We start from the raw sequence: 13,626 nt of genomic DNA, 5'->3' as shown, positions 1-13,626 counted from the left end.
ACAAAGAACTTTTGTGGTTGGAATTCGTTTAAACCATTTATCATTAATATTTGTTATATATTCAATATTCGGAATTAATTCCCAAATTTTTGCATTTTCAATTAATTTATTATCAAATGCAAAAGCAATAGGTTTAATATTAAACTTACCTTTATAATATAAACTTTCTACATAATCATCGAAATAAACATCTACTTGTTTAACATTTTCAAGAATTGGTGAAAGAGCATCCATTAATTGATTGACGGTTACGAATCTTGATCCACTCATTTTCATACAAATTAAAAAAATAAATTATTCAAAAATGTAAGACATGAATTTTTAAAGTTTATTTTTTATTCATGAAAATAATTATTTCTAATTTCTTTTACTCTCTCGTATATACTAGATTTGAAGAATTCAGAACTTTTACCATAATCTCCTAAATGTTTTCTTATCCCCAACGTGTGCCAGTTATTATATGAAACTGAATAAACTTTATCTTTATCTTTACACCTTTCATCACTTCCAATATATTTATATCTCAGTTTTGATTTAGCATTTTCATATTCATTAACGTTTAATAATTCACAGTCTTCCTTTTTAAATTGATGTTTAAGATATTCAGGATTTAATACTCTACGTTTATATGCTCCTAACTTAGTTCTAAAGGTTTTTCTACAAAATTTAGGAATTCCATCCTCTTTAATGTCATCAATGATTTCCATTTCATTATTTTCAATTTCTTCTTCTCGTTTATGAGGTCTTTGATTATGACTCCATTGATTCCATGAAATTAAATATTCTTTATCATTATATTTATACCTCATTAGCTTATTTTGGCTTTCATATTCATTTAATAATTCACAATCTTCATTTTTAAATTGAAGTTTAACCCATTCAGGATTTAAACAATGTTTAATTAATCGCGGAATATCTGACATCATCTATATATATATAGCTTCTTTTATAAAAGATAAAAAAATAAATTATTTTAAAATTAATGTTAATTTTTTTAATGATTTATAAATAAATATTTATTACTAATTTATTTAATAATGTCACACTTTCTTACGAATTCATGACTTAAAAAACGTAAGAAAAAAATTTTATATCATATATATATAGAAGATGTGAAAATATACCTTCATCTATATATAGACGTAACAAAAAAAGTCACTAAACCCATCATATCCTACTACTCAAATTCGAAGATAAGAATGGATTTAATCTAATGCAGTTTGCATTTGATAAGGAAAATATAGATTTAATTAAATTTCTTCTTGAAAAACATGTTATGCTTTACTACAAAGAAGAAAATTTAAACTATGAACCAAAAGAAAAAAATGGTTACAATAGTGTTTTTGATGAAATCGAATCAGAAGTGGAAGAAGAATATTACGAGAATGAATTTGATGATCCAAAATATAACTTTTATAATGTTATGGATTCTGCAACTCATACTAATATAGAAGCTTATAAACTCATTTTAGAAAACGGCGGCCAAGCAAATGCAAAAGGAGAATATGAATTTAAGTCAATTCTTGATTATCATGCTTCAAAAGGACACATTGATATTGTTGAAATTCTAATTGATCATGGTGCGAAAATTACAACGACAACATTCGAAATTTGCAATGACAATAAATGTTTTATTTGCTTAGTTGATAAAGCAGACGAGAATTTCCTTGATAGTCATCTTGATTTATTAGTAAATGAAGATAGCCGTCCATCAGGCTTCTTTTTTTACATTCAAGATAAACTAATTGAAGAGATCTATCCAGATGATCTTATTAAATGTTTGTCGAAAGCTTTGAAGGTCAAAAATGAAAGTGTTTGTCTTTATATCTTGAAAAATTTTGATATTCAATATAAGGATGAGTTCAATTATTTCAAAAATGATGATGAACATTGGCTTATCAATGCAATCGAAATGAATTCTCCAGAATTGGTTCGAATGCTTTTAGATATCATGGAAAAGAGTCAATTGATTGAACATTTCTTTGATCCAACGGATTATATCCAAATTGGCCGTTATGATAAAAGGCGTCGAATTGTTCCAGATTATTATCTTCGTGCAGCGAAACAGAATAACACAAAAATAGTTAAAATACTTATTGAACATAAAGTTCCAATTAATTATGATTCAGAAGACTTCTTCAAGAATGCTTTATTCTGAGCTGCTGTTCGAGGCAATGTAGATGTTATCAATTTACTTGTTGAATATGGATATCGAAAGGTTGATATTGATTTTGAAGATGAAAATATCCATCCAGATTTTGTTAGCTTAATTAAAAAATAGAATGTATAAAGTTGATAAAAATTGAGCATTTTTTAATTTTTGAGAATTGAGAACTTTCTATCCGTTCCACCGAACGAAGATAATATTCAGGGCTGCTGTTAGAGGCAATGCCGACGTTATCAATTTACTTGTTGGATATGGATATCAAAATATTGATATTGATTTTGAAGATGAAGGTGTCTCATCCTTCATTATCCATCCAGATTTTGTTAACTTAATTAAAAAATGAATAAAATATAAATTATCAATACACTTTTTATAGTTATGGATCATAATTAATAGAATAAATTACTTTTTTTCCAATATGTATATTTATTAACTTACATTATAGTTTAAGAGCATATATTAAAGGAATACAACTTAATTATAGTTTAAGAGCTCTTACTATCAATTTTATAAAATTAAATTTCTTAATTCTCGAAATTCAATTGTATGATAATAGAATGTTTTTGGCTCATGAAAATGTTGCATGCTAAGTTCGGTCAAAATGTAAACCTCTCAATTTTATCGTCGGGGAAAGTAACTCAATTCCTTCAAAATTATTCTTTAAATATTGAATTTAAAGTTATTTAATTTGGATTATAAATAAATAGGCTAATACAATATTTAAAAATGAGAAAAAATAACTTTTCAAAGAACTTTTCATAATCTCAAAGAAAATTTTTTATTCAATAATTATATAAATTAATTAACATTCATAATGAAATTGGATTTTTTTATAAAAAATTGGTCCTACTTAACTTTTTGAGAGAATTTGGCTTTCTCGTAAACGAAAAAGGGGATTTGACGGAGTCAAATCCCCGCTCACAAAAAGTGGACTTTACATGTCAAATTTTATATGCATGTAATGTCCACTTTTATGAGTTTTAGGAAGGAATTGGAAGCCATGAGTTACTGACATTGCATCAGTATCTCATAGCCTCCAATTCCTTCAAAAAATGGGAGAAACTTTGTCCGAATAGTTTAACATTCGGACAAAGTTTCTCCCATTTTAAGAAGGAATTGGAGGGTAAGAGATATACCATATGAATGTATATCTCTTACCCTCCAATTCCTTCTAGAAAGTGTCCAAACTTTGGGTTAATTGCAAAGTATTAACCCAAAGTTTGGACACTTTCAAGTGGAGATGGAAGGCTTTGGGGTATATATTAATACAATATACCTCAAAGCCTTCCATCTCCACTACAAATGTGAGAAACTTTGTCCGAATAGTTTAACATTCGGACAAAGTTTCTCCCATCTTTCAATGTAATTGCTACCTGTGAGGTACTGACTTGAAGTCAGTGCTTCACAGGTAGCAATATCCAAAAATTTAAAAACATTTTATCAGTTAGTTAAAGAACTAGAGCCTCCTAGGTACTGAACCAGAATCAGTGCCTAGGGGACTCTAGTGATCTATATAAATCTGAGAAACTTTGAGGAAATTGTTCGACATTTCCTCAAAGTTTCTCAGCAATTTAGCGAGGAATGTTCGTTATCGTGTAGATATTTATAATATATACATGATAACAAACATTCCCCGCTAAAAGATGTAAAATCTTATAAGAAATAATTGCAAAAGAATAACAAATTGCAACAAATTTTATATGAAACTGAACCTTATGAGGTAGTGATTCAAGATCACCGCCTCATAAGATTCAGTTTCAATCTCAAGTATCTCAAAAGTAAGGCTCTATTTTTTGCCATGTAAAGTGTCACTTTTTCTGTCCAAATGATAAGTTATTCAGAGAAAGTTTCCCAGCTATCAAGAGGGAATTGTTCCTTATGAGGTATATAGTTATAATGTATACCTCATAAGGAACAATTCCCTCCTTAAAACGAGAAAACTTGTTCGAAATTGTTTATCATTTCGAACAAGTTTTCTCGTTTTTAATAAGAAACTAAAGGCTATGAGGCACTGATTATATATTAGTGCCTCACAGCCTTTAGTTTATAATAGATAGCTGGGAAACTTTCTCCAAATGATAAGTTATTCAGAGAAAGTTTCCCAGCTATCAAGAGGGAATTGTTCCTTATGAGGTATATAGTTATAATGTATACCTCATAAGGAACAATTCCCTCATTAAAATCGTAGATATTTTTTACTTATTACTCATGCTTTCAAAATCACAATCCTCTGAAAAGTTATTTTTTATTAAGAATTTAGAATTTTGATAAATACCTTTTTTCAATTTGATATAATACTTATATATTTTCAAAAAGACATTTTGAAAAGATATCTCAAAAGTTCTCTGAAAACCTATTTTTGATTAATTTTGAGAAATATCCGTATTAAATTAATCAATAAATTCATTCAACACTACTTTAATTTTTAAATTCAAAAAATTATATGTGCTTCTTAAAATGTCGCACAAAAATTTTATTATAAAATTATATACAATATTAAAAATCCCACAACATTTTTTACTTTACATAATCGGACTTCCTCGATGATTAATTTCCCCTCAATTCCTATCGTTGACCGAACTTAGCATGCAACAAAAAAACAACTACTTCTACAAGGTAGTTGTCCGAAAAAAAAGTTACAAAATAGTTTTATCCGTTTAATTTTTCAACCCCTCTAAAAAATCTTCAAGTTTGAAATGGGAAAAGACATTGTTTATGAAGATTTAAAGATCAAAAACTTCAATGATGTTGTTATTCCAGAACCATTTCAACTATTATATGAAGCAGAAACTCATTACTTTAATCTCAACTCCGAAAATTTCGAAGAATCAATCAAATTCTTTGAACATTTCATTAAAGATGGTCCAGGAGAAACGCAAGAAGACAATTTCAAATACCTTTTAGAATTGTTCAAAGATGGCAATTTACTTAAAAGATATTCCGATAATTTACACTTCCGAGTGCTTCAAACACTGAATAATATTTTCAAACCAATAATCAGAACTAATAGTTCAAGTTTTTATTTCAATGCATACAATGCTGGAATAACTGTTATACTTCCTTTTGAACTTGCAAAAGCATTAGCAACACCAAAAATGTCGGAACGAAATCCACCAGACAAATTAACACAAATCATTCTTAATGATGATGTCTCAGAATTTCAACAACATTTTGATAATCCCAAACCAAGTTATTTATTCGGGATTGTATTTAGATTATTTAAGAAACCATCAATCAATATTATCAAATATTTACTTATCAGCAACAAATTTGACGAATTACTGAAAGCTGACAAGTATGCTAAATATTCAATAGCAAATAATGCAATTTCATCAGGGAATCTAGAAATTATACGATTATTTGAACAAAAAGGGATTAATTATGATGCTCGTTTATCAGATGCATTTGAAACAAGAAATCCAGATTTAATTAATTGGCTTCTTGAGAATTATCAACAAGAAAAGGTTAATTATGTCAGTTTATCTAACATTAAATCCATCATTTTCTGTTTAGAAAACAATATTTGTTTAGATTATTATCGTTTAATCGAAATTTATTATGAATCAAAATTCAAATCAATTCTTGAATACATGATTAAATTCAATTTAAATATACAAGAACAAGAAAGAACATTTATACAAAACCAAGCTGATGATGTCCGATCAATTATTTCTGATTCTTTAATCAATAAAAAATACGATTATTTCAACATTTTATATGATTTAGGATTTTCATATGGTGATCAATCTTTCATACATCCTTTAGCATTTTTAGTTTATGAAGATATTTCAAATCTTGATCTTTATGAAAAGGTTTATAAATTAACTGAAAGAAGCAAATCAACTAGTTTTCGAATTCCAGAGATTTTACTTCAAAAAGTTTTGCCAAATATGGATTTGATGAAGTTTTTCTTAGAACGAAAAATCTTTAATCCAAAGCTAAAATCAATTTTGAAATATTGTGGTCTTGAAGAGATGAAATACATATTTGATCATTTTATATCATTCGATGTCAATCAATTTAATTTATTCTTTACTTGTGATCAAAATCATAATGATTTCAATCCAGAATTGATTGAATATATCGTGAAAAACAATGAAGTTAATCTAAATGATAATAATGGATTTTATCTAATGAAGTTCGCATTTTTCAATGGACATGTTGATTTAATTAAATATCTTCTAGGAAAAGGTGTTATTTTATCTCGAAAAGAAATCAATCAAGAATATCGATATAAGAAAAAAGAAAGACAAAGTTCATGGGGTAGTTATTACTCATATGGTAATTATTCTAAAGAAGAAGAAGAAGAGGAAGAATATCAATATAATATGATAATCCAAAATATGATTTTTACAATGTTATGGATAATGCAACGCATAATGTATTAGAAGCTTATAAACTCATTTTAGAAAACGGCGGCAAAGCACATGCAAAAGGAAGCGAAAATTGTAATACACTTCTTGATTATCATTCAAAGAAAGGTAACTTCGAAATAGTTAAAATTCTTGTTGAACATGGTGCACGAATTACAGAAAATACTATCAAATTATGTAGCGAAGATACATCTTTATATTGTTTGATTGATCATGCAGATGAAGATATGGTGGATGAAAGTCTTGAATCATTAATTAATAATGATGAAAAACCATCAGGATTTCTGTATTACATGAAAAATCATTCACTTGAAAATTTAACAACATATGGAATTCTTTCTTGTTTATCCAAATCTTTACAAGTCAAGAATGAAAGTGTTTGTATTTATATCTTGAAATATGCTCTAAAACGTGAGGATTATAAAGTTGATGAATTTACTGATGAATATGATCACTGGCTTATTAATTCAGTGGAAATGAATTCGCCAGAATGTGTTCGATTACTTCTAGATTTCATGGAAAAAATTAAATTCATTGAAGACTATTTCACACCACGGATTATCCATCTCAAACAATATTATGGGCCACAATCACGTGATGCTATAATTCCAGACTATTATCTTCATGCAGCGAAACTGAATAACACTGAAATTATTAAAATACTTATTGAGCACAAAGTTCCACGTACTCAAAAATCTAAGGAATCCCTTAAAAATGCATTGTTTTGGGCTGCAGTTCGCCAAAATGCAGAAATTATTCATTTATTACTTGAATATGGCTATGAAAGGCTTGATATTGCAGAAGAAGACCTTGCACTATTTCATATTCAACCCGATTTTATTAAATTAATTAGTAAATGACATTTTATTTTAAAATAATCAATCAAATACAAATGTTTAGCACCATCTCTGCTTTATTTGTAATTTAAGGGTGTACTATTTCTTCAATTCTACATCCCAAAATATTGGTTTTATATAAAAGAATGTAATTACTTTGAAAGTTATACTAATCTATTTTTAGCTGACTAGATCAAACAAAGCTCCTCAATTTTTGTCCCCCGCTTGAAGGATGTTGTAGATTCTCTGGGAGACAAAACGACATCATTATCTTTCAAAAAAATTCGAAGTTTGATGTTTTTCAGAGAAAATTTGTTATCTTTACTTTATCTTTGTATCTTTGCGAGCTTGAGCACGCGGGTATAATAAAGTGCTCACCGAGTAGATCGCCATAATTCTGCCTATCGTCGTGCATCATGTTTATTATTGAATTGATACATTATCTTACATATGAAAAATTTCGCTTTCAAAAAAATATGAAAATATACGATCCATTCTTGCTACAGCTAAAATTTTTCCAAGGTGTTTTAGTGCCATTTTTGAAAATTTGAGAACAACCGTCAAATGAGTTCTCCTCTCCGCGCATCAATCATCACATTATCGGTATTGAACCCACAGACCAATCAATATCAGCAAATGGGTCAAATTCCAATAATAGTAATGCGTATTAATGGAAAACTTCAAATTATTCTTATGAGATCAAAAACTCAACCATTAATGGCTATTGATCCATCAGAAAACAATAACTGGGTCATTTCAAATGACGTTTACGCAACATTTACCGATAAAAATGGCAGAGTTTGGCTCTTTTTGTTTAAATCCGCCGAAGAAACACTTATTTTCACAATGGTTGCACTATACGGTACAGCAAAACTTAAAAATGGAAGCCCCATTACTATCGTAAACAAAGGCGGAAATCAAATCGAACCAACTCATGACATTTCAGTCGACTACAAAATTTACAGCCTTAAGGAGTCCAACTTAGACAATCCCAACGAACAACAAGGCGTAAATGTTGGATTCACTGAATCATCTCCATTAAGAAATCTTTTTAATGGCGGATACTACGGAGCTACTCATCTTCTTTTCTACGAAGAAGATATTATCTGTATTGCAACAGTATCAGATCCAAATCCACCAGCTGCTCCAAAAGAAACTCCTCAACCAGCACAATCTCTTCCGCAAATCGGAAATTCAGAATCAAATCAGCCGAAAGTAGAACAACCAAAGCAACAAGAAAAGCCAATCGAACAACCTAAACAAGTAGCCGCAGCTCCTAAAGAAGAAATTAAGCCAAAGCAAACAGAAACTCCAAAACAAAATCCGCCAGCAGAAATTAAGGTCAAAGAAGAGACTAAAGTACCAGTAGTTGAAGAAAAACCAAAATATATCGAAGAAAAACCCAAATTTACAAACGAAAAGCCAAAACTTTCTGACGAAAAACAAAAAACAATATTTGATGCACAACTCGACCAAATACGCTCCGAAATGTACGGCAAATTCAACGAGTTAAGCAAGATGGTTGCTGCTATTAAGCGCCAACAGGCTTCTCGTGCTGCAACTCCTCAATCATCTGATATTCTCATTGCATCTGTCGAAAGGCTTGTCAAAGAGAACGAAGCCAAGGACAGACTGATTGCAGAGAAGCAACAATTGATAGAAATGCTCAACGCAAAGAAGAATGATACAAGAGAAAGGGATGAATTAAGAAAACAGCTCGCAGAACTTACAGCAAAAGTATCAAAGACAAAAGAACAAACAAAGAAGAAACAGGAAGAAAAGAAAGAATTAGAAAAGAGAATTGAGGCACTTAAGAAAAAAGTGTCAGCTGCAAAAAGTGACAGTGAATCCAAACTTGCCAGCATACGTCGTGAGCTTGAGAGTGAGAGGCAGCGCCAGATGCAGGACTTAGAGCAGTCCAAGCAACAACTCCAGTGGAATGTCAACAAATCTGAGGAAGAAATCAAAGAATTGAGAAAGAAATTAACCGAAGCTGAAGAACTAAACAAGGAACTGAAGGAGAAGAGCGGTGTAGACTCAGCAAAGGAGTTAGAAAAGCTCAAGGCTGCAGCAGATCAACTTCTCGTCAATACAGTGAAGAAAATGGTTTCGGGTGTATACCAGAACTGTCAGAAGATCTTTTCCGGTGCTGAGTTTGATGGAGCTCAGGTAATTAAGGGCGTACGTGCTGCTCTTCAGGCACAAGCCGAAGAAATTTTATCGGAATTGGAGTAATGATCTTTTAAAGTACCTTATAATAAAATGAATGTATTATATTATTCTTCTTAGTACTAAACTCTTTCAAAAATATTCAATTATTTAATTTTTTTTTTATTCATAAGTTACCCAGATTTGCCTTTTTTTACCACCCCTGTAAGACTAGGGACACCACATATCATTTTGGGAAAGATCATATATGTTAAAAGTTTGATAAATGCATTAAATTATTTGGGCAGTTTTCATTTTTCATATTATTGTTAGATAAATGCATCTAAATTTTCAACATATAATCTGTGATGGAGATGATAAAGAAATGAAGGATAAATTTGAACAAATTCCACTCATTAATAAAGCAAATATAGGAAATCTTGAATTTGTTAAATAGTTAATCTCAACCGGAGCTAACAAAGGACACAGGATGATTGTGGATCTATTCTATACTCACAAATACATTGCATAAAAGCAATTTTAATATTGTTCAATTTCTTTTCTCTGTTGGAAGTGATAAAGAAGCAAAGGATACTCGTGGAAAAACTTCAGTTACTTTGGGAACCTGCATTTGCATTTCCCAGATTCTTTCAATTAAAACCGTTTATTTGATCTGAAAGTGATCCTAATAAAACAATAGAATTCATTTTTGATGAAAATTTATACAGCCACTATATACTAGTAATTTATCCATTCACTTCATTTTTCCTATTTTAATTGAAAGGAAATTTGGTCATCATTTGAGACCCATTCGCTTTTTTCAATCAATTTGCTTTTTTTCAATATTAAAAATGGAATCTGCCCTTGATCTTAAGCCAATATATGGCTCCAAGGTTTTCAGGGAAGCTGTGATCAGGATGCGCTTGAACAAGAAAATCTACCAGAGTTATCTAAAGACAATTGAAACTGGTAGCTCTTTAGACGTTTCAATAGCTCCTGATGTTGCAAAGGCCATGATGGAATGGGCAATTGAAAACGGTGCTACACACTATGCACACTGGTTTTTACCAATGACAGATGTTACTGCTTGCAAGCATGATTCATTCTTTACTCCAACATCAATTGGTGAATCAACACTTGAATTTCCTCCAAGCACATTAGTTAAAGGTGAACCTGATGCTTCTTCTTTTCCATCAGGTGGTCTTAGAGCCACATTTGAAGCAAGAGGCTATACAACATGGGATCCAACATCACCAGCCTTTGTCAAAGATGGTACTCTCTTCATTCCTTCTGTATTTGTTTCATATAATGGCGAAGCTCTCGATAGAAAACTTCCATTATTAAGATCTGTCGAAGCTCTCAACAGAGAAGGCCTCAGATTCATCAAATTCTTCAAAGGCCAAGAAGATGTAAAGAGAATTACTGCATCAGTAGGCGCAGAACAAGAATATTTCCTAATTGATAGGAAACATTACGAAGAAAGACTTGATCTTAAGATGTGTGGTCGCACACTTCTTGGTGCAAAACCACCAAAAGCTCAACAGCTTGATGATCATTACATGTCTGGAATCAAAATCCGAGTTTCAGATTATATGAAGGAACTTGACCATGAATTATGGGAACTTGGTATTCCAGCGAAGACAAAACATAATGAAGTTGCACCATCACAGCATGAACTTGCTCCTGTATACGAGAATGTCAATATTGCAGCCGACCACAACCAAATGACAATGGAACTCATGAGAACAATTGCTAAGAAGAAAGGATTGGCTTTACTTCTCCATGAAAAACCTTTCGCTTACGTAAATGGAAGTGGAAAACATAATAATTACAGTTTAGGAACAGATACAGGCGTAAACTTACTTCAACCACGCGACAGATCTGAAGATGATGGTTTATTCCTTCTTGTCCTCTGTGCATTCCTTCTCGCTGTTGACAATTACGGAGATTTAATCAGAATGGCCGCTGCTTCTCATTCGAATGACCAAAGACTTGGCGTTTCGAGGCTCCCCCTTCAATTGTTTCCTGTTTCCTTGGCGAAGGAATCACAGCCCAACTTTTATCCGCAGCAAATTCAGATCCAGAGCAGCCTAAACGCGAAAAAGGCAAAATGTCCATTTTACCATCAATTCCAGACTTATCATTAGATGATAGTGACAGAAACAGAACGTCTCCAATGGCATTTACAGGAAATAAGTTTGAATTCAGAATGCTTGGTTCATCACAGTCATTAGCTGTAGTTAATACTTATCTAAATACAGCAATTGCTGAGTCTCTTGGATATTTCGCAGACAGACTCGAAAAAACAAAAGATGTCGAAGCAGAAAAACAGAAAATCATTGAAGACACAATTACAGAGCATGGAAGAATCATTTTCAATGGAAACAACTACTCTGATGAATGGATTGAAGAAGCCAAAAAGAGAGGATTGCCAATTATCAAGAATACAATTGAGGCAATCGAAGCAATTGTTAACAAGAAGAACATTGATTTGTTTGAGAAGATGAAAGTATATTCTGAAGCTGAATGCCATGCAAGATACGAAGTTCGTGTAGAGAACTACATCCAGTCTGTTTCTATCGAGGCTGAAACATTGTTACATATGATGAAGAGAGAAATTATTCCTGCAATTATCGAATACACAGGAAAAGTTGCTGATTCCTTCAATAAGATAAAGAAATCTGGCTTCAACAACAAGACATTGAATAGCACAATATCTATTCTTAATAATTCAATCGAAACTATTGATAGAGATGTCAAGAAATTGGAAGAACTCACTGTTGAAATTGCAGATCATCCAAATAACAAAGAAAAGGCTGAATTCATGTACAACAAGATCATTCCACAAATGATTGAAATTAGAAAGAATACTGATGAAATAGAAACTATTGTTGGAAAGGAAGACTGGCCTATTCCAACTTACACACAAATTCTTTACACTCTTTAAATTTGTATTTTGTAATAAACTAAATGCTTCTTTATCTTTGTAATAAACTAAATTCTTTTTTATCTTTGTCTATCAGTCCATGAGACATATTAACTAACAGTGCAAAATTGTGCTACAATAATTTCTAATTTAACTCTCCTAAAGGTACATTCACTAGGCGATAACAGTAAAATGGGATGAAAATAGGATAAATAGCATCCCTATATAGTGCCTAACAATATTTATACGGGCCAAAAAAATTTGGCTAGAGATTTGGCGAGTTAGAAAACTTAGATAATTGAGAGGAATTTTTATTTTCGAATTTTTTTTGGAAAGTTAAAATTGTGATTAAAAATCGATTTCCGGGAGAACTAAGCATCTCATCATATATTTAAATCGATAAAATTATTAAATAATAGTTGAATAGTACAACTACATGAAATTTTGGCTGAATATACAGAAAAAATGAACATATTTGACATTTTTGAAAATTCATATAGTTAGATGGTGACAGACCCATAAACTATACTTTAGCTAAGAATGGTATATGATTTCAACAACACATGATTAAAATCGTAAAAATTTTTTAGATTTCAAACAGATATATGGTAATCTAATGGAACAGAGTCAGCAAATAGCATGTAAAATATGTTACAATTAACTTTTTATTATATCCAATAGTAAATATCGAATGGTATCCAGCTTTATGGTTAAATATTTTCTTATCGAGCTTCTCTTGAACTGTTGTATTAAGGTTGTAAATTTTTGATGCTAGGAACTTTGGAATCTTCTTTGCTGCAGCATTTTTCTTGAGAGTTCTTGCAATTTCGAATAGATCTGCGCATTATATGAAATGGGGGCTTTAAAATATCTTGAAAACAGAATAGGACTGCTTTTCCAAAGGAATGCTTACTTGTAAATCAGAGAGTTTCAAAATTGAGTACAAGATTATCATCATAACTTTTGATTTTGCTGCGTAAAAGGAAGACAAGGTATTAACAAATCATTTACTGTTGTTCATCAAAAGAAGAAAACTTTGATAACAACTAATGATGATAAAATCAAGCAATCTTTTAATATTTTAAATTGATAAGACATTCAAAATATTTGAATGGTTTAAAATATTTTCTTTTAATTTCTCTAATATATTATCATGATTATATAATCAAATTTAAA

General features: G+C 30.7%; 5 protein-coding genes across 5 annotated transcripts, besides 3 other annotated features; all 5 read left to right on the top strand.

The window, feature by feature from the left end:
- Window positions 1-1,213: 1,213 nt before the first annotated feature.
- On the top strand, window positions 1,214-2,158 carry TVAGG3_0911560 (uncharacterized protein; the record flags this gene model as incomplete). Its single annotated transcript, XM_001311024.1, has 1 exon — window positions 1,214-2,158. The coding sequence occupies one exon, from the start codon at window positions 1,214-1,216 to the stop codon at window positions 2,156-2,158; it is 945 nt and encodes a 314-aa protein (XP_001311025.1).
- Window positions 2,159-3,042: 884 nt separating this feature from the next.
- Window positions 3,043-3,982: a mobile genetic element.
- A 20-nt stretch (window positions 3,983-4,002) lies between these two features.
- Window positions 4,003-4,343: a mobile genetic element.
- Window positions 4,344-4,724: 381 nt separating this feature from the next.
- On the top strand, window positions 4,725-7,400 carry TVAGG3_0911530 (uncharacterized protein; the record flags this gene model as incomplete). Its single annotated transcript, XM_001311025.1, has 1 exon — window positions 6,528-7,400. One exon carries the CDS (start codon window positions 6,528-6,530, stop codon window positions 7,398-7,400), a length of 873 nt encoding a protein of 290 aa, XP_001311026.1.
- A 272-nt stretch (window positions 7,401-7,672) lies between these two features.
- On the top strand, window positions 7,673-9,861 carry TVAGG3_0911520 (uncharacterized protein; the record flags this gene model as incomplete). The annotated part of the gene is made up of 1 exon (XM_001311026.1): window positions 7,941-9,611. The coding sequence occupies one exon, from the start codon at window positions 7,941-7,943 to the stop codon at window positions 9,609-9,611; it is 1,671 nt and encodes a 556-aa protein (XP_001311027.1).
- Window positions 9,862-10,375: 514 nt separating this feature from the next.
- TVAGG3_0911510 (glutamine synthetase family) lies at window positions 10,376-11,671 on the top strand (the record flags this gene model as incomplete). Its single annotated transcript, XM_001311027.1, has 1 exon — window positions 10,376-11,671. One exon carries the CDS (start codon window positions 10,376-10,378, stop codon window positions 11,669-11,671), a length of 1,296 nt encoding a protein of 431 aa, XP_001311028.1.
- A 62-nt stretch (window positions 11,672-11,733) lies between these two features.
- TVAGG3_0911500 (glutamine synthetase type III N terminal-containing protein) lies at window positions 11,734-12,514 on the top strand (the record flags this gene model as incomplete). Its single annotated transcript, XM_001311028.2, has 1 exon — window positions 11,734-12,471. One exon carries the CDS (start codon window positions 11,734-11,736, stop codon window positions 12,469-12,471), a length of 738 nt encoding a protein of 245 aa, XP_001311029.1.
- Window positions 12,515-12,611: 97 nt separating this feature from the next.
- Window positions 12,612-13,626: part of a mobile genetic element that runs on past the window's edge.

The sequence above is a fragment of the Trichomonas vaginalis genome, chromosome I, assembly GCF_026262505.1.
Source record: "Trichomonas vaginalis G3 chromosome I, whole genome shotgun sequence".
Classification (NCBI taxonomy): Eukaryota; Parabasalia; order Trichomonadida; family Trichomonadidae; genus Trichomonas; species Trichomonas vaginalis.
Note: the sequence above shows the minus strand (reverse complement) of the source record. Positions and strands in the feature narration are given on the sequence as shown.